General features: G+C 38.7%; 1 protein-coding gene across 3 annotated transcripts in view; it reads right to left on the reverse strand.

Moving 5' to 3' along the window:
- Positions 1-25,712, reverse strand: part of NECTIN3 (nectin cell adhesion molecule 3) — a 109,142-nt gene that overhangs the window by 13,002 nt on the left and 70,428 nt on the right. Inside the window, exons 5-8 of one of the 3 annotated variants that reach the window (XM_054973527.1) lie at positions 20,429-20,580; positions 8,320-8,458; positions 7,011-7,095; positions 1,413-1,475 (exon numbers count right to left, since the gene is read on the reverse strand). In XM_054973527.1, the coding sequence (XP_054829502.1) occupies positions 1,413-1,475; positions 7,011-7,095; positions 8,320-8,458; positions 20,429-20,580 (439 nt within the window). Of the gene's footprint in view, positions 1-1,412; positions 1,476-7,010; positions 7,096-8,319; positions 8,459-12,840; positions 15,788-20,428; positions 20,581-25,712 lie in introns of those variants that run through there. The other 2 variants (XM_054973528.1, XM_054973526.1) reach the window with 2 other exon arrangements.

Genomic DNA, 25,712 nt, shown 5'->3' on the forward strand with positions numbered 1-25,712 from the left:
CTGTCTAGAGCAGGGAGCTGGAGTCCCACACCCATGGACCCTAGACCCACATGCAGGACCTCCGTCTTCAAGGGATTCAATCTCAGCCAACTCTGCTTCAACCATCCAGTCACAGCTCCAAAGGCACGTTCCAGGACATCTGGGGCAGAGCCAGGCCGGCCGTCCATCATCAGATACAGTTGAATGTCATCTGCGTATTGATGGCACCCAAGTCCGAAACTCCGTACCAGCTGGGCGAGGGGGCGCATACATACGTTAAATAGCAGGGGGGAGAGTATTGCCCCTTGAGGGACACCGCACACTAACGGGTGGTGGGATGACAACTTCTCCCCTAGTGCCACCCTCTGTCCCCGACTGTGGAGAAAAGAAACAAACCACTGCAGAGCTGTCCCTCGAATCCCCACATCGGCAAGGCAGTGGACCAACAGGTCATGATTGACCATGTCGAATGCTGCTGATAGATCTAACAATATCAGCAGCGCCGACCCGCCTTGATCCAGCTGTCTATGGAGATCGTCCATCAGGGCGACCAGCAATGTCTCCGTCCCATGTCCCGGATGGAAGCCCGACTGGAAAGGATCTAGGGATGAGGAATCATTCAGGAAGACCTGCAGCTGCTCTACCACCGCCCGCTCAATCACCTTACCCAGGAACAGGAGGTTCGAAACTGGGCGGTAACTGACCGGGTCGGTAGGGTCCAAAGATGGTTTTTTCAGGAGAGGCCTAACCACAGCTTCCTTCAACGCTTCCGGGAAGATCCCGGAGCTCAGAGACATGTTGACAATGGCCTCCAGGGCATCCCATAGCCCATCTACGCTGGCCTTCACCAGCCACGAAGGGTACGGATCCAAGGAGCATGTGGTAGGCCTAACTGCTCGCAGGATCCTGTCAATCTCATCCCCAGAGAGTGGACTGAAATGGTCTAATATCATACCAGAAGGCGGCCAAGGGGCCTCCAGTTCGCACACTGTATCAACTGTGGCTGGGAGATCACGGCGGAGAGACAAGATTTTATCAGCAAAAAAGCTCCCAAAAGCCTCACAGTTAATATCCGAATTTGAATTTTGATGGTCCCCTCCTGATAAGGGAGTTTCGGACTTGGGTGCCATCCATACAGTTTTGCTGGGCGTGAGCTAGCTGCTGCAATGGAGGCTGCATAGAACTCTTTCTTTGTAGCCTTCACTGCCATCTCATAGGCCTTCATAAACGTCCTATAAGATGCTCTTGCCTCTTCGTCACGAGTTCGCCGCCACACTCGCTCTAGCCATCTCAGCTCCTGCTTCTTCCGACGTAGCTCCTCTGTATACCAGGGAGCTAGTTTAGTACGGGGGCGGAGAGGAAGAACAACATCTTGTTCGGTTTTTAGGCTGCATTCTTCGCTACATTTAGAAGCAACAAAGCACGTTACTTACTCTATGCTGCATATTTCCAATATCCGTGTCTCTACATTGATTTTGCACTGAGAAGTGCTTTTTCTGGAGAGAAAAAAGAAAGTTATTTTGGAACTATTTTAAGAACTACTGCAGAACAGTGATACATTTTTGGCAAAGATGATGAAGTGAAAAGTGCCTTTAGATCCTGCAGCAGTCAGAGTGAGCTGGTGTCTCTGCAATAAATATGCAAAATGTGTTCCTATCCTCATCTAAGGATATGCATGATTAAGGGCACTGCTGCCAGTGAGTTCTCTACCCATCCCCCCCACATTAAACTTTCTCTTCACCCTTTACGTGTTTACAGTGGAAAATACTTAAGGAAGCCTGCTACAATAAAGTGTGAGCTAACCCTCAGTTAACAGTCAGAAATCCCTATTTACATTTTGATTTTTGTATCTGATATCCTCTGTCAGGGCTCATTTACACTGAAACGTTGCCCACAAAAATACACACCTTTTCACCAAAGTGATTGTATTACGCAGGATGTTTACTACATTTTCTTAAATAATGATTTTTTTCTTTTCAATTCAGAAGCAGCATGATCTAAAAATCACCTGCTTACCTGCTAAGTTCCATTGACACAAGGCATTGCTGTTTGAATTTCAGTAACTAACAGGGTTTCTTGACAAGCATTTTTAAAGAAGATAAAGAAAAGATACCTCAGTTAAATATTCTTTAAATGCTCCCATATAACCTTCTAATTCATAATGTTAGCTGGTTACTTGTTGCATATGCATGCAGCAACCTTTTCCTTCCCTACTGAACCAGGGTTCAACAAGTTCACCATGTAGGCTCATGGTTTAAGCCCAGTATTTCCATTTTAACACAAGCTGCCCGAATCATTCTGGGGAAACGGTCTATTTTTTAATAATTAAATTGACTAAAGTAGAATTAATATAGTTCAAGCCAGTTTCTAAAAAAAACTCTAGAGAGCTCCAAGTGTACATTTTTTCTATAATAAGCCTTTTTGAATTACATTTTTGGCTTAATTTAGTATAATATAGTATTTGTGATATTTCTCTTAATCTCTTCTCTGTGTACTAAACTGCACGGATACTACATAGTTTGCTATAAAGTACTGTCCACCCTGTTATTTATACACTGGCTTAGTACTAAGTGAGAAGGGTACCTTCTTTGCAGGTCAGTCTAGATGTTCTCAGGAGATCCCTGAGTGGTGGCAGCTAGAGGTGGGCATGAACCGAAATACAAACCAAAGTTTGTGATGAACCGGGATGGTTTGTGGTTCACGAACCAGTGGTTTGTGGGAGTGCATTTCTGATGATCCGTGACGAACTGTAAGGCGGTTCATTTGGTTTGTGGTTCGTCACTTCCGGGGACCATAGAACACCCCCCTTGTCAGTCAGAGATGCCAAACTCACAGGGAGTCTTCAACAGGCTCTGCTCCAGCCACTCTCCAAGTCTGGCAAAGATTGGATTTCGAATGTCCAAGTTATACACCCAGAACGGCTGCCCCCAGGAAAGTTCCATTGCCAATTGACTTGCATTAGCTCCCTTGAAATGCTATGCAGCACCAAAAAGTTGCAATGAAAACGTGGGATGGAGTTACAGAATCTTCCTCTGAGAACCAGAGGAGTTAGTCGTGTTAGTCTGTAGTTGCAAATAGTAAAGAGTCCAGTAGCACCTTTAAGACTAACCAACTTTATTGTAGCATAAGCTTTCGAGAACCACAGCTCTCTTCATCAAATGCATTGTCAGGCTGTTCTAAGAGGAAGACTGTAATTCCATCTCACATTTTCATTTGCAATTTATTGGTGCTGCAATGTATTTCAATGGAGCCAATGCAAGTCAATTGGCAATGGAACTTTCCTGGGGGCAGCCCTTTGGGGGTGTACAACTCAGACATCCGAAATCCAATCTTCACCAAACTTGGTGAGTGGCTGCAGGAGAGCCTGCTGAAGACCCCCTGTGAGTTTGGCATCTCTGACTGTCAAGGGGGCTGTTCTACAGTCCCTGAAAGTGACAAACCAAATGAACTGCTTCGCAAACCAGGGCAAGTTTGTGAATGTTCATGGTTCGTTTTCCCGGTTCGTGCCCATCTCTAGCGTCAGCTGGTTACCAGGGTGTTCTCCATGGAGACTTTAGTCTAAGGGAGTTTTCTAGCAAGGAAAGACACTTTTCCCTCCCCCTTCCTTCTGTAACATCAGTACACAAGGAAACTCTACAAACCAGAAAGATGAACCCACACATTCAATTCCAGACTTTTTGCTGAACTTTCAAAAGAGACAGAAAATTTTGCTGTAGCAAACATTTTTGCTGGGATGCAGATCCATGACTTTGGGGCATCAACTAAGAATATCCGTCACTGAACCACTGACCTTTGCATAACAGTACCCCAAACTTTGTTACAGATGACATAGGAGGTCCTAGTGGTTAACTATAGTCAAGTGGGACATAAACACTGAAGAATATATCTAAGCAGTTCAGGACCATGAAGATCAAAACAAACACCATGCATATATTCCAAAATTAAGATGATGTTTCATGCTCATGTATGAGTTTAATTTTATGAAGCTGCTATAAGATTACTAATTGTTGTTTAGAATGCAATGGATTTTCAATGGTTAATTCCTAAAATTGTTCAAGCAGTTGTTTTTCATAGATATCAAAAACATACCTCTTTCTCTGTTTACTAACTAGACACTGCTGATTCACTGTCATGTCTCTATTTTTCAACTGTTAAGCATATTTTGTCTGAGTCCATTCTACGTCCTTTGTTATTTTACAACAATGTAAACCAAGTAATTTGTTTCATAATCACTACATAAATACTGTCACTTCTGTGATTCTGCATGATTACTTCTGAATGGTGTATGAAGAACTTGCTTGGACTGCACATTTGCTATTAGATCATATCCAGAAATTTTAACCAGGCATGACTACACAAACCTAACTATGTTAAAGTTTAGCCTATTTATAACATTCAGTGGGACTTAAATGGTTTAAATATGTACTACTCATATTACCTTTCTGGTTTGGCTTGTGCTTCTTTTAGATAGATGCCACAGAACTGAAATATCCTTTTTTTTCATTTACTAAGAAAATAGTGATTTAGAGCCTGCACAAAGATATCCGTATTATAGTACCTATACAAAAACTTCTAGAAATAATTCATAATAAGGTGTTTAAAGGGATATTCTCTCTATAGAAATTATGGACAAAACATTATAGACCTCTAAATATATGCTACAGAAAGCATGCAATGATGGTTAGAATTCAGTAGTGTATGGCTGAAAACAACTGATACAGAGCTTAAGTCACCCTCTAATGATTTAAGCGGTTGCAGCTGGCCCAAAATGTGGCGGTGCGTGTTATCACCGGTGTTCCTGGTAATGCATATATAACACCATTATTGCGCCAGATGCATTGGTTGCCAGTAGAGTACTGAATAAGGTTCAAGGTTTTGGTACTAACCTATAAAGCCCTATGCGGACTGGGACCAGCATATCTGTGGCACCGCCTCACCCTATAAGTGCCCCAGAGGACACTTAGATCAGGTGACAAACAACTATTAGTGATTCTTGGTCCCAGGGAGGCCTGCCTGGCCTCAACCAGAGCCAGGGCCTTTTCAGTTCTGGCTCCAACCTGGTGGAACGCACCATCTAATGAGACCAGGGCCCGGCAGGATTTGTTATCCTTCCTCCAGGCCTGTAAGATGGAGCTGTTCCACCAGGTGTATGGTTGAGGCTGAGCTGGGCCCCCACTGGCCGAAGAAATGAGAACGAGTCCCTCCCTACTAGAAGCATCCACCATCTAACTTTCCACTTCGGATTTCGGAGTTTTTCTCAAAACTTTTTCCTGCGGTGAAGGAGCTTTGCGATGTTGAGATAAATTTAAATGGGAGAGATCCTATTTATGGGAATCTGGGGGAATAACAAAGTACAGGAAAATAGACAGCACTTGTTAAAAGCCATGATTATAACTGCCCATGCTGTAATAGCGTATGGATGGAAAGATGCCTCTAAATGGACTTTGGAAAGATGGAATTGGTATCTATATGAATGGATCCAATCAGACATTTTATCAATATTAAAACAGGGTAAGACATGGGAAAGTAAGACATTAACGATAAGGAAGAAATGGTCTAGATACATAAGATGGGTAAGAGGAGAGACCAACCAAATTATATTAACGAAACTCCAAAGAGTGTGCTCATGGTTAAAGATATAAAGCAGATGATTCTTATGGTCGTTCCTCTTGGGGGAGGGGGAGAAAAGGGGGAAAACAAGCTTGTATTGGATGTATGGATTGTTAAATTTATTCTATATGTAAATGTACATGAAGTATAGACTGTATGTGGAGGTAATATTAATGCATACATCGGTACAATTTTTTAAAAACAAAAACAAAAACTTTTTCCCGCTTCGGGGAAACCTGAATATTTTTCAGGTTCACACCCCTAATACATTCCATATGGATACACTTTTGAGGTTTGACAGGAAACTTATTTTTGGACTCAGATATCCTTATAAACACAGGATATAAAGAATGATAAGAGCTCTTAAACAAGACCTAGGGAAAAAACAAACCAAATTTCTCAGAAGGCATTACCTAATGTTAATTTGTTTGCTTGGAGCTAAGACTAGCCAAACATCAAATTATAACAGAGTATATGAAGCATGAATTTAGTCAACTAGGAAGAAATTGTTAACTGAAACAGAATCAGTTAATTTATGAGACATTGCCTGTTTCTAAACATGAAGTGCAGCATGAAAGAAACAAGCAGGGTCTGCTCCTCAATGAAACATTTGTTGATTCGTGCACGATTGGATCTTCTGCTGCCTTTGTTATCTGGTCTCTCTTGTTTTTTTTAGAGGGTTGGATGGCTCTTTAAAGGGATGTTGCCTTCACTCTTGCCTTCTAGCAGGCAAGAAAGAAACTTGAGGAAAGATATGTACTTTGGCATGAGCCAAAGAATGTCCTTGAACTAATATTACAATTACTTTGTGAGAGTAATTGACTTGGTAAATGTTTGAAAGCTATCTTGAATAAAAGTGTATATACATGGAATAGAGAGGGTAGACTACACTAAACTCACCTAACATTCTCTTTGACATTGACAACCTTAGCAACTTGTAAGATACCGAAATACAAAACCTCAGTATTTGAATATGCTTTCAGAATTCAATGGACTAGTGCATATTAGGCCTACCATGAGTCGTTTGCTAGAACAGTAAAAGAAAAGCCATACTTAGGGACCCTTCTGTTAGACTAAACTACCTAAACAGGAACTTACTTTACAGTCAGGGGTGGCTCCTATTCTTTGTAATCTGTTCTACTCCCGAGACTTACCTTAATTTGAACCTGTTAGTATTCTAAAATCTGCATATTGGAATCCAGCCAATACCTTAATAACTTTAGTATTTGATATATATATATTTTTTCTTATCCATTAAAAATTCTTGGTGACTGAGAAAAAAAGATTATAAAGAATGGACTGCATTGTGACTATCAGGCACCTGTACAAAATGTTCTGTAAACAAATGTTGTATTTTATAAGCATGTATCTTTTTGAAACACATTATCCTTTTGAAGCACAAGTTTTGTTTAGTAACTTACTGGAAGAATGACTTCTTTCTGAGGCAAGGAATGAACTCTTTCTTCATACAAAGATGAAGGTTTGTGTGTTGGGGGGAGATCAATCCTGCAAGAAAAAAGTAAACTTTAATCATTACCACTAGTGAGATGAAATTAAGTTTATATTAATAAACTGTAAAACTAATTATTTGATACTTCATACAAAAGTTAGCACAATTTCATACTGATGGTTTTATATAAACATTTATCCAAGTAATCTAACAGTTATCAGTCCTGTCTATAGCCTGAAGAAAGGAGGATAAAGCACATTACATGAAAAATCATCAATATAATTTGGACGTCATTTTTATGTCATTTATTCGTATCAGTGTAAAATGGCATCAAATCACAACTGACTTTTAGAAACCACATAGGAATACCTATGAAAGACATAACAAAGAAAGAATACCGCCAAGGTTATTTTCTAGATCATATTTGCTCTGTCCTGATTCATATAGGAGTCCATGAATTATTTATTTATTAAATTTATAGTTCGTTCTCCCTGCAAGTGGGCTCAGAGCAAAACAAAACAATTAAGATACATAAAAGATCGAACATTGGTAGCTTAAAAATAAATTAGTTTGTTAAAACATCCTATGTGCAGAGCATATATTGCACAATCTCATCTTCAGTCATTTGGGCCTGTGGGACAGGGTGGCCAACTATCAAATGAACATCAGAATCAAGGGGAGCACAGCCCCCCCTCCCCTTGGTAGGAGGCCGGTTGTGTAATGTGCCTGGGCATGACTGTTGCATGGATCATTGACACAGATAAAATAATGCTGACTTGGCAACCGTCATCAATAAGGAGGCATCCAAGACCATACCCAGACTCCCTCATTCAAAGGAGGTTCACTATATATGGCTGTATCAGCTGTCCATCTTGCTACTACACCTGAAGTCTTCTCATAATGCAAAGCTTCTTTCATTTTTGTATGAACTAGTTATACGGTTATGTTCTTTGGACTGGACTGTGTTCATGCACAGATTTGGGTTACATGATAAATAAATTCTTTTGCTGTTCTTCATGTTCTTCATAAGCATTATTTCTTTTACATCTGAAGCATAAGATGAATTAAAGAGACAAACTAACAGAATCTATTGGATGATTGGAAGGAAACATTCTGACAGCTTAAGCCTAACTGCACTGATTATGCCTCTACATGTGGGGTGTACAGAAACATATGCAAACTATTTAAATACTTCAAGGACTGTGTAAATGCGTATCGGTACAATACAAACCCAGGAGAGAGAGCAATGATTTCAACTGGTTTAAAGAAACATAACTTACACTTTGTCCAGGTATGAGGGCCTTTTCTTCCTGGGAGTCAGTAATACCGTCACAAAAATGGTAATGATAAATAGAGCAAGTACTGCTCCTATAACTGCCCCAGCTACAGCTACAGATGACGACTGCTTAAATGGAACATCTGAAACGTAATTGATCATGCATTATGCTTTTCAAGCAGTATGTCACATTAATCAAAACCCGTCTCAAAATCTGGAAACAGAAATATGGCTGACTGCTTCTGAAAACACAGTTAAACATTTTGTACAAATTCTACAAATTGCTATTTTCAGAGCATATGAGTCATCAACAGCTCCTCAAAATACTGGGAAAAAATGACTGCAAGGAATACATTTTGAATATATAGATTTAAAAGTTTAGAACAAGAATAAAATAGGGAAGATGATACATGGTGACATGCTTTCAGTTCCTAAGACATTAACTATTCTTTAAAAAATTGAACTGCTTAATTTTTGGAAAAGTAATTTTTAGAACACATCTGTAAATCGCATAGCAAAATAACTATTATTTCATTAGGTGGGGCATAGGGCAGGGCATAAAAATGAATACAAGTTATACTGCAAGCCAGTCTGTTTAGAAACTGTTGCCTAAACCATACAAAAGCAAAAAACATATGCTTTACTTACCAAAGCAACCTGACATTATTTTATGTCTCTGAGATAGTGTACATTATGTTCAGTGCATTGATCTAGTTTTACTATCCAATTTCTGTACAAACTGTGTAAGAAATATTAAGCTTTTCTGTAAATATATAAAGAGATGCAATTTTTTTCAACCAAGTATAAACAGGAATGGCTATACCGTTTTCAATTTGGTACAACTGGACCTTATTTTAATACTAATTACTTGACATTAGAAAACTTGGCCTAATTACACACATTTGTATCAGAAATGCTTGAACGTTTTTGCTATTCATTAGTTTTTCCTCTATGCTACATCTATGGATGTGCTCATTTTGCTTCACGGATATTGTCCACATGCAAAACTTTCTACTGTAAGAATGAATGGAAGCAGAACATACAGATAATAATATACTTTAAGAAGATAAGAACGAAGATGAATTTTACAATGCAAGTGTCTTTCAAGGATTATAGACCAAAGTTCAATTCAAAGGTTCAATTAAATTCAAAATTAAACATGATATAGTGTCTATGCTATGAAGTGTGTCCCCAAATATAAATACAAAAATGCAGCCATATAGAATGCAATTTGAACAACAGAAGTGGCATGGACAGCTTTGTTTTGTTTTTACTTCTTTTCTTCTCCTTTCCATTTACGATAAAAATGGGGCAATTTTCACAGAAGTAACACTTGAAGAGTAACACTCCCCTTTCAGCATTAGACCAGTCTTTACAGCTGTAAAAAATATTTGGGACAAAATACATGTAATTCATTATCACTTGCACTTTTACCCTTAAGCCCCACTGGCATCAACAGAAAAAAAAACCGAGTCAGGACTAACTGAAGCTTCTGTTACTTTCTATCGGACACACTTGCAACTTGAAACTCATTTACACTAGAGCTTGCATTCACATTTTCATTTTTGCCAGAAAAGCCTATCAGCTAAATTTTGGCCTACCCTTTTTCTGGCCCAAACTGATCCACAGCTACAGTTCTAAGTTGTTTGTTCAGTGATGCTCAGACACCTTTTATTTGTTCAAAAGCTTAGCATGTGTACTTTATTACTACACAAAGATTGATTTTGCAAACTTTGATATTGCAAACGAATACTGAGCAGTCCAGAGAAGAATCTGCAGGCATAATTTATTTATTTAAATATTACTAATTATACCCTCCCCAAAAACACAAAGGAGCCTAATTGCATCATACGATGCAGCATCCAATGATGCTTGATGGGATGAAGGTTAATAAACTGGAACATAATCCCAGCAAGATGGAGGTGCTACTGGTGGCAGGGGGAAGTTCTGAGTTATCTCCTATTCTAGATGGGGTTGTGCTCCCTCTAAAGGAGCAGGTTTATAGCTTGAGAGTGCTCCTGGATCTGGGCCTCTTGTTGGATAAACAGATGGGTTGCCAGGGATACCTTTCACAAACTTTAGCTGGTGAGCCAGCTGCAGCCTTGTGGCTTAGTAACATCTAGAATAGATTACTGCAATGTGCTTTACTGGGGGCTGCTCTCGAACACTGTCTGGAAGCTTCTGTTGGCACAGAACGCTGTGTCCAGAATGCTAATTGGAGTGGGTTGTACAGACCATATCATTCCAGTCTTGTTCCATTTGCATTGGCACCCAATTTGCTTCAAGGTGCTTGTATTGACCTTTAAAGCCCTATATGGCTTGAGACGAGCACATCTTAAGGACTGCCTTCTTCCACATGGACCTACCCATCCACTCTGGTCATCTTTGGAAGCCCTAGTTTGTGTACCCCAGCCATCTTAAGCTAGACAGGTGGCAACCGAAGAAAAGGCCTTCTCAATCATGGCACAAACATTTTGGAACTCCCTCTTCAGTGAGATTCATGTGTTCTCCTCTACTGTTGTCGTCTGTCAGTGAGTGATGACTTCTTTGTTTTGTCTGGCATACCCCGAATAATGGTAATTGGCCCTCCTCCCTATTTATTGAACTGTTTACATACTATTTTTTTTAAAAAAACCTTTTAAAAATTTTATAGAGTTTTAAAATCTTGTTTTGTTTGTTAGTGTTTTAATGTTCACTATCTTGGGGACTCTAGTTTCTGTAGACAGGAGGCAAAGGAATGTTCTAAATAAAAAATTAATAAATAGTGAAGCTAAACAGATCTGACTGGAAGCTGGCTGGATATGGCATCATATGGAAAGCTGCTCTGAGTTCCACAGAAGAAGAATGGATTACAAATAACTAGTAAATATGACTATCAGGAAGTTTATGACTGCATTAGTCTCAAATCATTAATCCCAATATATCAGGAGGTGAAATGTGCTTTATAAGTAGTGTGTAGGAAACTATGACATACCTTTACACACAAGAATGTACATTTGCTTCCTGATTTGCTACATGTACAACTGACAAAACAGACAAAATTGCATACATTACATGACTGTAAATGCAGTTCATTTAGCATACAAGCTAGCTACTCTCATCTCATGCAAAATTAGCAGCTTAATCCCAGGCATGTTGAACCATTGTGAAAGTACTTAAATAGTTTTCAACCTAGAGCACTATTGTTGCTCTACAAAATAATGTAGTAAACAAGGATTGGGAGGTTTCTCCTGTTCTGTGCATTCACCTTCCATTTGACTTAATTTGGAGAATATCTCAAATTAACTGATGAAATTGCACAATTGTTCTGTTTACTTTTTCTTGTTGTTCTCTTACTGGTTACCAATGACCTACTGCCCAGATTTGCACCAAAACACAGAATAAAAGAGGAATCTTGATGTGATGCAATCACATTAATATTTCTTTTTTACTTTGATTTAATCAAAGTGATTCTGGGATGGAAACCAGTAAATTGTAAGAAAAAAACTGCGAACATGAAACTGCTATGCTCTGAAGTTTGAACCAACCATAGGAATAAAAAATAGAAAAACAGATCTATAATGCGCTGCTGCCATTTTGGAAACAAATAGGCACAAGTATCCAGAGGAGTTAGCCGTGTTAGTCTGTAGTAGCAAAATCAAAAAGAGTGCAGTAGCACCTTTAAGACTACAATAAAGTTGGTTAGTCTTAAAGGTGCTACTGGACTCTTTTTGAAATAGGCACATGTGTAACCCCAACAGCAATTCAGAGAATTTCATATGCTTCCGTAATTGTTAAAACCTGCTGCTGTTTAAATATTCCTCTCTTAACACGGAAACCATACTGTTAGCTACAACAGCTTAGAATGTTCTAGACAGATTTAGAAGTATTAAGTACTTATAGTCTTGATTTTGATCCTGTGGATTTATTCCACCACTGGTGGCACTTCCCTCTAGTGTAAGTAGCATTCCTCTGATGCTGGCAGAAAAGCTGAGCCTCTTCCATCAGAAAGCTCCTTATGCCAGTAGAAAGCACTATGGTTAGAAGAATGGATCTATGGGATCCAATCCCTTAGAGTCTATCCATTTTTCACATATGGCTGGATTCTGTTTTTTGGGGAACTCTGACAGCAACACCAGCTTAAGTCCTGGTGCTTTTTTTTATAGACTTTCTTCTATGGTTGACAAACTAAAACATTTAACCACTTCACTGAATAAAATAGTAGTCTAAACTTTGTATAGCTGAACAACAAAAATGTTATAGCGTTTTCTGCCCTTAGGGTGTGGGTTATATAAACAGTCAGAGGGTGAGTGGTTGCTAGAATGGTTTAAAGTTTACTATACAATCTTTCCCAATGGCAGTCTGCCAGACTGACCAGTCATCAGTTTGTGAAATGCTTTCCAGTGCAACAATACATTCAAATATAATGCACAGAAATACTAATTTGATGCTTTTCAGCTATGTTTATAGTCTAGTTTGCTAGCCTGTTTTAGCATACAACTTTGTGTCTTTAAATTATTTGTGCATAGGACCTGCATTCAAGAAATTAATTTAACAAAAGATTTATTTCACACAACAGCTAATTCATACTTACAATCATTTCTCTATTTACACCAAACATACATTAGGTAAGAAACACTGCAACACTTAACATCTTAACCCTATTATGAACCTCTTCATATTTAACTGTGAAATTCTTGATAAATTTTAACAAACTTAAGATAAAGAACAAAGAGCATTAGGTACTCACTTCCAAATTTGAGTGTTACAAGAAAGTGTTTGGGGGCTTACATGAAGTATGCCACTATTGTTTACAATGGAGATGTTCCTAAGACCACGAGCTATCTTTTAAAAAGATAATAAAAAACAAACACACACAAGAGTTAGGACCTGCTGTTAGCTTAAGGCCTGGCCGTAAGTTCACTGAAGTAAGTTTACATTAGCTAGGGATGGACTAGATCCATAAAGTAATTATAGTAACTCGTTCGAGTTCACAGGCAAGCATGGTTTGATAATTTCACTTCCTAATGTATTGAAAAGAGACTTTGGTCAAGTAAAGTAATGTTACCACTTGAATTATCAATGTGATAGAGATGTATAGAAAACTAGTTTCATATATTTATAAATACTAAACTGCAGTCACATGTTTGAAGACATAGCAACCAAGTCACAGTGTACTGTCAAACTGCACCTTAATACAGATACTGTATTCACTGAAAAGCTCAAAAATACTGTAATCATTTTGTAATGATTTTATATTACTCACAGATATATACTTGGAAATAGTTGCTACAAAGCATTACCCAAGAATGCACATCACCAATTAGACTGCCAAATTAATATAATATTCCATTTGCAAAGATTCTGAATTTGGATAATTTATTGAAACCAAACTATTTTTAGTTTTGAGCATGTTTGCCAAGCCCACTCATGTCAATGGGGCTTGCTTCTAAACTTCAAACTATAATGTCCACGGAGTTCCTCTAATGATGCTGAAGTCTCTGTACAAACTGCATTTTTTCACAACTTTCAAGTGTTGTTAAACAGCAGAATTGTCCCATATCCTATGCCAGATTTCAGAGAAAGCAACACCCTTTCTTACAAACAGTTGTTGCTTCTGTCTCCAATTCAATTCCTTCCTTCTGCAGTAAGTTGTTCTCTGTACACTATTATATTTCTTTTCAAACAGCATTATTTTTTTCAAAAACCCTCTCTATACATTACATAGAATTAGCTGGTATTGCTTCACTTTAAGCTGACATTTGTGTGTCTTGCCACACCTTTTCATGCTTTCACCTCAAAATAGGCAGTTTTTTCAGAATTATACATGCTTTTAAAAAAACAGCGAACGTAAGGTTGCCTTTGCATTTAAAACTTTTATACTCCTTGGTTAATGTTTCTTTATACAGCCCACACACTCCTTGTAATTCCACAAAGGTCTGTGAAAAGCTGATTTTATTCTCTTAAAATGCATCTTCACTCAAATATAGAAGTTGCATCTGTGTTTTAACTGAATGTATTTATAGCTTTGTGCTTAATTAACATTCTGAAGAGTGCATAGGGAAACCTAACATTTTCTGAATATTACTTCTTTATTTTAGTTAAGATGAGCCATTTTTATTGAAGCAACATTTAATCAACCTTTTGGAAAGAATTCTTCCGAAATGCAGCTGAAGTGTTTGGAATCTAATATTCCAGTGTTTGGAATTAAAATGCAGTGTACAAATATAGATAGTGATAATGTTGCAAGACTGTTCATTGAAAGTCTATTTGCAACAGGTTCAGTGCAACAAGTAACCTGTAAGAGGTATCACACCCACTACAGAATCTAATTATGGCAAGTCTCAAAAATGTAGAGGTATTCAATTCTGTGCAGAAAGCCTAAAAATAAAGCTTTGAAAAAACTGTGCCATCAGAATATTTCATATTGTAAAAATTACCTTATGTAAACAAAATGTGCCTTAGATCAGCTCTATATGAGAATCAGTTTCATGTTGCTTTTTACTCAAATATATAGCTCAAAATGATGCATCAAGATAATTCTTGATCACAAGCTTGTAGTCACAAGGAAAGACAGTTGCTTCATTTCAAATTCTTTATAACAATTTCATGGGTTTTTTTCCACTTAGCACTTTGATCTTTAACTTGTGCTATAGGCCAAATAAAGCACTATTTTAAAATTCAGATCTTTTGAAAGACAGTAGTACAGCATTGAAAAAAATCATAAAGCAGCTTCAATACATTTAAACGAGGTTTTACATTTCATTTGTCAAGTTAGAATATAAAAAGCTTGAAAATCAACTTCAAAAAGCTTATTCTTCAAGAAAAAAGTATAAACAATCTGAAAGTGATCAGCTAATGAAAGGGCTTTTATGTACTGTCAAGATTTGAAAGTGGCCCTTACACATACCACTCCTTTCGAGATATTACAGAACCATCTACATGTGAAACTAAGTCATCTTCATTTTCATCGTAACATTCGTCACTCAAGTATTTCATTCCTAGTGTTCCACCTTCATAGTAATCCATAGGTCTTTCATACCTTTCCTGGTACCTGTTTATAGTGTCTACATTATTCCAGTCTGTTTTTTCAGGTTCTCCCAAGTAGTCTTTAGTTATGAGACTGTTCACTGGATGTTTTGTTTCTTTTTTCACACTGTCAGGGTAAGAATCCACATCATCTACCTGGAGAGTATCTATCTGAGATTCCTTTTGCATATCAGATGGTGGAATGTAGTTCTTTGCGAAGTAGTCACCACGGAACGTCCTCCTTCTCCTATACCAGACAGCGCCAACCAAGACACTTACAAGTATCAGGAAAAGAGCCCCGCCCACTGCACTACCGATGATGGTGCCCCAATTGTCTTCCTGCATTTCTGGCCATGGTGATGTTGAAAAAAATATTAGTTTTGGTTGTGTTGTTAAACCTGTGATGCCATCAGTTGGAGAAAGCCATGGAATCGTGGGTGGTGATGTGGTAGTAGGAGGAGGATCTAATGGAAGAGCAAAGAGATACACAAGACACAGAAAAGGCAAAGAATGTCAATGCAAACTAAACCAGTTAAGAGCTGATAAGAAAGCACAGTTGATGGGAAAGTAAGTGTATTTAACATAGTTTTTCATTCTTCTTGTATCTCCATGATATTCATTAATTTTGATAGAAGTACAAACTTGAAACAGTCACACAGCATCTGGACAACTCACTGAAGTATAAAAACTTCTTATTGTCTGCAATTGTTTCCATGCTTTTTTAGAGCAAACAGAAGATTATTTCCATCAGCAAAAAAGTGAAAATTTGTCCTATTCTCTGAAGTCAAGAGCTAAAAGCTAAGTGAAAGAAACACACACAAAACTTATTTTGGGGTGAACTGGAACTTTAACAGTAGTGTCAACATTAGAATAAAGAATGAAAAACTATAGATTACATGCCAAAGTTAGCTAGATATGATTTTAACTCTTGTCCCAAACATGTGGAATTATTAAATTTCATAGCTATAAAAGTGGCAAACGCATACTTAACACATTATGCAAGTCAATGCTTCTGAAATTCTTAACTAGTACTGGAAGGTGCCCAGAAACACTTAAACTGCCTGATTTCTGGAGATAGGTGCAGTGCATACAATGATGCTTCAAGTTCTAATATTTGCCACTGTAAGGTTACATTATTTCCATTACGGAGGGTGTGTACATTTACAGACTGAATAATACACACCATCTTTATTAGACTGGCTTTGCAAGTCAGGTGTAAATTTAGCATATGGGTACTGCAAAGCTTCAGTTTTTGTAGAGTATGCCAACAGCCTGGGTCCAGAGAATTGTGCAATTTGATTAATGTGCCCAAGAACAATCTGCAGTTGTCTACAAGGACAGTATCATAAAACAGTTTGTAATGCAGGATAGGAATCTGCTAGTAAAAAGAAAAAAAGTCTAAAATTTCACTGAGCATGCCCAAGGGCTTTGGATATGCTTATCCTAACTCCAGGGTCCCACCCATAATGTGTAACATTCAAAGATTTTTAACACTTACACAGGACACATCCAAAATGTTGGAGCAATCAATGAAATTTTTTCCCAGAACACTACAAAAAATTAGTGTTAGGAGAAACTCAACAGTTTAGAATTTAAAATCAAAAGGTACCTAATTTAAAGTAGCATGTAGTCCCCTGAAATATAATCAACTGGAGGAAACTGTTAATACAATATTAGTCTAAGACTACTTCTTCTAAGATAGTACCAACTGAGTAGGCAAGACAACAATTTAGAAGGATTCATAAGCCTAGTATTTTTTTTACAGAATCATAACTTAACAAGTTCAGCCACTGATTTGATTACATTTGAACTGTCTATATTTCAAGTAATTCAATGAACCATAATTATCTTCAAAATTTAGTTTTGTTTTATGATCTTTGAAGTATTTTCATGGTGTCTTGCTTACAGAGTTAGAATACAGTTTATTGAACATTATTACTGTTAGATCTGGATACTATCTGTCACTACAGGAACTGTTTATTCACATAAATTAGGTGATTTGTTAACACACATTCTTTGTGAATATATTAAAGCACACTAAACGAAAAAAGGGGAGACAGATGAACATAAATAGAGATACTGCATAGAGGAGATCATGGATCTTAGGCAATGATAGTTTAAACGTAGTTGTTAAAGGCCACTGATTCCTCTACCATCTTATAGTAGTTATATTTCTGGAAAAAAAGCATCACTATGGTACAAACATCTGGAGAACATTTGAAAATTGTGACTATTGTGACCAGATTAAAGTTCATGTCCAGGAATCAAGTCAGGAAACAGGGTTCTCCACCTGCTGCCCAGCCAAGTGACAAAGGCTTAATGAACAGCCACCTGCTAGGCTCAGCTTGGAAGTTGAAGGGTATTTTCCTCACAAATCTCAGAAACTGGTAGAATTGGTTGATAGCAGGTGCTTAATGTTTTCAGGCTCTCAGGCTGAGGCCAACAGAACTCAACTGACCATTAGGCTAGCTGGCTTTGTGTAATCCTACCTTCCTTCTCTACCACACTAAGCATAGATGGAAGACAGAGGGCAGAGCACCTGAAGTGGTTTGGATTGCTTCAAAGGCAGACAACTTGAAAGTGGAAGAAAAAATGGGATGTGAACCATTTTGAAAATTTCCTCTTTGCTTTCTACAATGACCTTTCACCCACAAAGTTTACAATAAATGGAAAGTACCCTGGTCTCCCAAAAGATGTTAGCACCGTGACCACTGCACCACACTGGCTTATGGGGAAAGAATCTGGAAGGCATATAGTCTTTTAGTCTGGTTACCCCAATTTAGGATTATGTCAGGAGCAAAGGCTGGCTCAGGTCCCATTCTTCAGTCAACAACTCCAAGAAACAGGCAGATAACAGGGTGGGGAGGGGGACTGCATCCTGGGACAGGGGAATGGGCTTGCTAGGACTGCCCCATCTAGGGGCTTTGTGTGTTGGCTGAAGGGAAACAAGCTGAGTTTGCTTTCTTTCAGCCCACATCTTTCCCCATCCTGTGCAGCAGGGTTGGTCTCTTTGATCCCAGGAATACTCCCCATTGTGATGGGAGACAGCTCTTAAATGAATAACTCAGGCAAGGCCAACCTCATCAGTTCTCAGAAGCTAGGGTCAGCCTAGGTTAGTAATTGGATGGGAGACCTCCAAAGAAGACGAGGGTTGCAGAAGCAGGCAATGGCAAACCACCTCTGTTAGACTCTTGCCTTGAAAACCCCAACAGGGGTCGCCATAAGTAAGCTATGACTTGATGACACTTTTCTCTTCTACCATCACCACCATCACCCAACCTATATGAAATCTTAAGCCTTTGGAAGAGAAGGCAGTGATTTCTTTCAATCTCTCTCCCATTGCAGACCTCACTTTCCCCCCTCAATACTGTTCCTAACAGTGTAATGACCCACAGAAATAACTGAGGGAGGGGGTGCCAGTGGACTGCAAGATAAGGGGGAAATGGAAAAGTCCTACTCTATGAAGTTAAGCGGAGGGATACACCCCACTAAATACAAAGCCACCTGTGAGTAACAATGGTTGGTTCTAGTCCACAAATGTTTATGCCGCACAAAAAAACTTTGTCTTTGTAAGTGCCCAAGAAACTCCCTCTCTTATTTTAGTAACATACTACTTCAACCATCCTTCCTTTGAAACTTATCCAAAACTGTCTTCACTTTCTTAACATACACTTCCTAAAACATTGTCCAGTATGTGTGTGTCAAGTTCTTCATACCTTTATTGTACTGATTTTGGTTCAAATACTGAGGCAAATGAATCTAATATTTGATGCATTTTATAGGTAAGCAAAATTCTAGATAATAGAATCCTCAAATATATAGTGCCATATAAACTGGAATAGGTAGATAAAGAGAAAGGAAAGAATGTTAAGATATCAGCAAGATGTAAATATGTAATGCATGTCTTCTTTTCACACCATAATATCTATTTTATCACTTCTCAAATAAAATTTAATCTTGCCTTAATAGCCAATTGAAGTAGCACCTTAATACATGTGTAAACAACTAGACTAGAAAAAATGTCCCACAAGACATTTATTTACAAAGAAAGTTACTGCACAGCAAAGTGACAGCAGGCCATTTAAAGTGAGCTGCTTCTTAGAGTGCATTACAAAGAAACATGTTTTATTTAAGAAAAAAGCTGACCTAAAAAGATTAATGAAGTAGGACTTGAAAAAGTTCCAGGCACTTAGGGTGCCATGGCCTAGAAATTTCATTGTGGCGCCTACTATTTTCAGCAATGGTGATCCTCAGAAGAACTACAAAACTATTGTTTATCATTTCACATCAAAATATGTTGTGCCATATGACATAAAAATGTGTATGTATGAAGTTCATGACATTGCTTATTTGTATGTTAATTTACACAATTCAGTGGCGGTGGATGAAATCTTTTCTTAACCAGTTGCTTTCTGTACTGGCTTCAATATTCAGTTACATGGAGCTTTTAAAAACAGCAATATAATATGAGAAATGGGGAAGAAATTAGTTTAGGGCTTAGCTTTTTGTTGTGGTGGTGACAACCAAGATTACCTCATATTTATTTATACACTACAACACTTTTGTCATAGTTTTTTTTTAAATATGAGAAACTGTGGAGAGTTTAGGATTAGGTTTTGTGGCAACAATAATGGTAAAATATGGTCCTTTGGGAATAAAACCCTGAAAGGCTGAAAAGTAAGCCTGGCTCCTGAATTATTGGGTTGAATCCTAAAGCCAAGGACATTTTTGTCAAGTATCTTCATGTAGAGAGTGAGTAGGCAAAGCACATCACATTTTTAATCTCAGTATCAGTTTTCAAGTCTGAATTGTATAGATGAATCCACCCACAATGAACTGACCCATACCTCAAGCTGGTCTACTATATCACAAATATAACAGCTACTTGTGTTGTGGGCAGATACATTCACAAAAATATACAGGTATGCAACACAGATGCCATGCAATAAGAATCAAGTTAATTCACTGAGTTTGTAAGCAACCAATAGATTTCTCAATGTACTTCAGTTAAGAGGAAGTAACAACATACATCCATTTTGACAATTATATTTTTGATAGAATCTTTCTAGAAATCTATGCCTTAAAACATCAGGGAAAGAACTCACCTAGTATGTAGATAGTCTTTTGATCACTTCTTTGGCCAAGAGAATTGGCTACTTTACAAACATAAGTTCCAGTATAATTGTAAGTCAATGGGCTGAGAAAATGCAGTGTATTGTTTAAAGGCTGTAAACCTTCAGGCCATTGCCCATCCAACCTAAATTACAAAACGTTTAGAGGCAGTTTGAATATTCTGAAAATTAAGCTAATAGAATTTCATTTAAATTAGAACAACTGTGAGTTTTTATGCTCTAGAAAACTAAAAGAGGTATGATTACACATCAATACTGCATTTTTCATTTTTTCAGGAATACAGAATATAGACTAAATATGACTTTAAAATGTTGACTTTGTTAATAGCACCCTTGTGAATTTCAGGTAGACAACTTACTTGTTATAATTCTTAATTGCTTTGTCTTGGACAAGTATCTAACATGCATTTGAGTACTTTTTAAGAAGAGTTTTGGCAGTTACTAGAACCTTCTCCTTTAAGGCAGCCACACCAAAAGCAGGAGGCTAGTATAAGCTTCTCCATGAAAATACTAATGTCACTTACAAAAACTAGCATTCTTTTCCACTGTATCCAATAAACTATCAGGGGAAAGTGTTCTGAGTTTTCCCACATTCTTCTTTGCTTTTGATCCCCCAAAAGATTAATCCTGGGTTGTGGAAACCATATGAATGAACAGCTGCATGGTCAGGGATAGAGATGACACAAATTTCTCAAGAAGCTTGTTCGGCAGATGAAGTTACCTTGTTCACTCACAATCAGACTGTGAATTTATCAAAGATATGTTCAGATTGCATCAAGCAACTTGAACAGCTTCCTGTTGATCAGAAGCCAATCACAGCTCACTAGTTCCCTCAGGAAAATAGCTATATAATGGAACTGCAAAAGGGAGCTCTTCCTTCCCCTTCAAGCTGGATTAGGATAGCAACGTAACTACTGACCGCTGCACTGCAAAAGAGAAAGAAAGAGAACATTTCTCTTCCCTCCCTTCCAAGCTGGGTGAGGAAAGATGCAATGCTTTTAAACTCTGCAATTCAACAAGGGAGAGGAGAGCTTGTCTGTCTCCTTTTCTCTGCAAGCCAAGCTGATAGTTTGGAGCGGGGAGAAAAGAAGCAAAATCAGTTGGGTTTATGATCAGCCTCTCCTTCCCACCCACCCACTCCAAGTCTTGTATCTAAACAAGGCTGGGAGATAGCACAATTTCCAAGAGCTTAGACCAACTCCAGATCAGCTGGGACTCATGATTCCCCGATTTACCCCCGAAGCAGGGGGGGAGCAAAATTTCCCCAGCAGGAGATCAGAAACCAACTCTTACCTAATCCCTTCTTAGCTGGGAGTTGGCTTCTGATGGCTGTAAGTAGCCTGCTCCTGCAAAAGGAACAAGGTTGCAAACAGCCTGTCAGTTAACTGGCTGTCTGATCACCACTGGCCAACATGAAATAAGTTGAACTGGCAGATATTCTAGCATCTCTGGTCAGAAATCTGCAAAGGGGAAGAGGGGTGGATACTGCCCTTCCTCCATCATGCATCAGCACAGCTCCACAGAAGGGACAGCAAGGAGAAAGGGAAATTTTCCTCTACTCCACTGCAACTGTTAATCCACAAGGGTCCTAAAATGCCAAGAGTAATCTTTTAAGGGTTAAATGATCCTGCAGGGAAGAGAAGAACACAGCTTCAGTTTCCCCCAACTGAGTAACAACAAAGCTATTTTCCATAGGAAGTTACTTTTTTCTTGTTACTCACAACAAATAACTTCTGCCTCCTGTAACACTAAGAACAGCTGATGGAGGTTACAGCAGTATTCCAGCAAACAATAATGTTTGTTTGACTATTAAATATGCTTGTTACTTTATGGTTCTGGATTTTGAAACCCACCTCTAAACACAGAATGAGATGTGGCAGAAGTATTAAAAATCAATTATTAGTTTGAAACAGTTAAATTAATACCACTCAAGCTGTCTTGATAATCAGTTAGTAGACATACCATTGGCAATAGTCAGGTCCACATATTTCCACCTCCCAGAGGTTTCCCACACCATCCAATAAAGGCTTGCTTGGCTAAGAATTGGGAAGAAGGTGAAAGGGAATGCCTACCATGTGCATACATGCATGATAAGACGTAGGGAAAAGCCAAAAGAAAACAGATACAGGGAAGGCAGAGTTCACCAACAAGATCTTCCATTATCAGTGATTGAAATCAGAGATTTCTGTCATTTCAAAGTCACAGTGTAGTTATGAACAGTGTTTTTCAAATCAAAAGCTCTTTAAATTTTAAACTCATTTGTTAAACTGCGCTCAGCTGTTAAAATAGTTCCAGTAATATGGAGAGAATAGAAGTGCATACATTAATCCTGCAATTCGCTAATATTTTCCCTACCTCTAGGATACCTTGTTCAAAGCAATTTTTTTATGTTTAGCATTGCATTTGTATATCAGTTTCTTTACTACATGCATGACTATATATACAAAGGTATGGAAAGCACTTCTCTTCAAAAAAAGTTGCAAACAAATTACTTCAAACCCGAACAATTACACTGAAAATGAATTTTTAAATTGTTGTAAACAAAATGTCACTACAATACTTCCAAAAGTAAACAGAAGTGTCCTTAGGAGAAACTTCAACCCCAAGAGTGAAAAACTACACCTAAGGGACCCGGAGGAACATACAAAGTATGATCAAACACTGGCAATTTTTAAGTATATTTTTTTGGAATTTAAAGTGACCTAGTGCATATATTGAGAATAAATATAAATTACAATCACATACAAAAATACTTTAAAAATTCTCTGTATACAAAATGCAGGGATATACAACGAAACAATATTCAATAAATAGGCAAACGGCCAAGTGGCAACATATTCATATAAACATTATACAATCTTCTTGCTTGTTAAAGTGTAGTGAAAACAATTCTCTTCTCTTACAGGTGCGGTGTTGACAGGGCATTCCCCAGGGAATCCCCGACAATTAACGGTAAGTATTAACAATAATTGTTGAGAAGAGTCATTAACATTATTCTTTTTCTTATGCAGGTGGAGATGGCTAAAATGGAAATACCAAGGAACCATAGACCCGACAAGGGACTGGTTATCAAGAAGCTTGTTTCCAAGTGCTTCGCTTCATCCGGGGTCAATAGACCTTGCCACCATGCATCTGTAATGAAATTTACAGTCTAATAAATTTTGTAAACCAATTGCGCCTCTCCTTCTTAGAATCTTACAGACTCAAAGAGCTTACCAAAATTGGCGCATGGCATCTCTCTTGCATCAGGAAGGCACACCTCATACACTGGCCATGCACAATGAATTAACTCTAAAGCAAACTTTTAAATGAACTAATTAAAGGTGCACGTCCCCTATTCATTCAAGATACAGACACTACTTCCACGGTTATCTACAGAAAACACGATAAATTCACGGTTAAGACCTAATGGTTTTATACGTCTTAAGAGTATGTATCCAAAGTCTCTCTTTCTGTAACAAAGTTTGTACTTTCTTCTGAGGGGAATCTTTGGGAGCCACAAACAGAACCGTGTATTTAAAGTCATTTTCTCTCTGATGACAATTAAGAAAATGTTCCACTAAAGGGCATCAATTACCCGGTTCCTACTTCTAGAAATGTGCTCCAAAATAGATGTTTTTACTGAATGGCTGCTATTACCAACATATATTTTATTATATGAACATATTATAAGATACACTACCCCTTCCGTCTGGCAGGTGGAGAAAGCAGATCAAAAATGGTAGTCTGTCCGTTGTTAACTATCACTGTGGGTCCTTGCAACACTAGCTGACAAACCTGGCACCTGCAGCAGGGAAAGTGACCTACGGTGTGAGAAATGGGTGCTGCTGAAACCTGTTGATCTGAATGTACCAAAAAATCTTTTAAACTCCTCATTTTCCTAAAACCTACGGTGGGGGGGGGGTCTTTCACAGCCCAGGATGTCCTGTAATATCTGCCAATATTTAAAAATGATCTTGAAAAGATCATTTCAAGGTCTATTGACCTCTGATGAAGCGAAGCACTTGGAGACAAGTGTCTTGATAACCAGTCCCCTGTCGGGTCTATGGTTCCTTGGCATTTCCATTTCAGCCATCTCCACCTGCATAAGAAAAATAATACTGTTAATGACTGTTTTCAACAATTATTGTTAATACTTACCGATAATTGTCGGGGATTCCCTGGGGAATGCCCTGTCAACACTGCACCTGTAAAAGAAGAGAATGGAAGATTTAAATCTCACTTACCATAAAGCTTCCTTTCTCAGTGGTCTGGGAGTGGGTCAGTTCTCATTAATGGGTATAGCTCCTCCTCCAGCGTAGGGTCAATCGACTTTGATTGATCCCGGATGGGGAGGGGCTCTTCCACAGCTCTGCAGTTCATCTTCAAGCCTTGAATCCTATAGAGTTGCTATTACAGAAAGAAATTTTTCCCCTTCCCCCTTCATGCAAGTTCTATACTTAGTGTGCTGGAATGCAGGCAGGGAGTCTGCCACGAGCCTCTCTGAACATCCGGAGTTCAACCAAGCCGACGGGGGAGCAGGCAGGAAGCGTAGTCCAAGGAGCCGAATGCAAGGGTCAGAGCCAAAGAGCAGTCAGAGCAGAACTGAGTTGCAGTAGAACCAGGCGGGTCTGTGCACAGGTGCTTCTGCAACGAGGGAAAGGGCGTCCTGGCTTAAGAGCTCTCACCTGCAGGGCAGTGCTGCACCCTGTTACAACTCAAGGTCGTTACGTCGTTGTTTGAGTGCCTGAAGCCTTGCACTTTGCCTCCTTTCCTGTGCAACAAGACGCTGTCTCCCTCTGCGCTGCCTATCAGGTTCAGGGGAGCTGGGTGGAGATTCTGCCCTGGACTCAGGAGCTGGTGCAGGTAAGGGAACAGCCTCTGTCCCTGAGTCTGCCCTGGATTCCTCAACCAGATCTGGCAAGGGTTCCTGCTGCTCCATTCCCTGCTGGTCTTCCAAGCAGCTGCCTCTGGAGGGGCTTGGAATAGTCCCACTCCTGTCGTCCTCCCCGAGGTCTTCATCCTCTGAAGACTCAGAGGCCACAACACTTAGAAAACCAACTATAATAGAACCTTCTTTTTTGTATATGGGAAAAAGTTACCTGCTGACTAAAGGAAAAACATATTTACAAGAGTTAGACTGTAACACACCCTCCTTCTGTTGGGTGGGTAGGACTGACCCACTTCGGGACTACCAAGAAAAAAAGATTCAAATCTTCCATTCTCCAGTGGTCCTAGGGAGTGGGTCAGTCCTCACTAATGGGACATAGAACAGCAG

The sequence above is a fragment of the Eublepharis macularius genome, chromosome 3 (assembly GCF_028583425.1).
Source record: "Eublepharis macularius isolate TG4126 chromosome 3, MPM_Emac_v1.0, whole genome shotgun sequence".
NCBI classification, from domain to species: domain Eukaryota; kingdom Metazoa; phylum Chordata; class Lepidosauria; order Squamata; family Eublepharidae; genus Eublepharis; species Eublepharis macularius.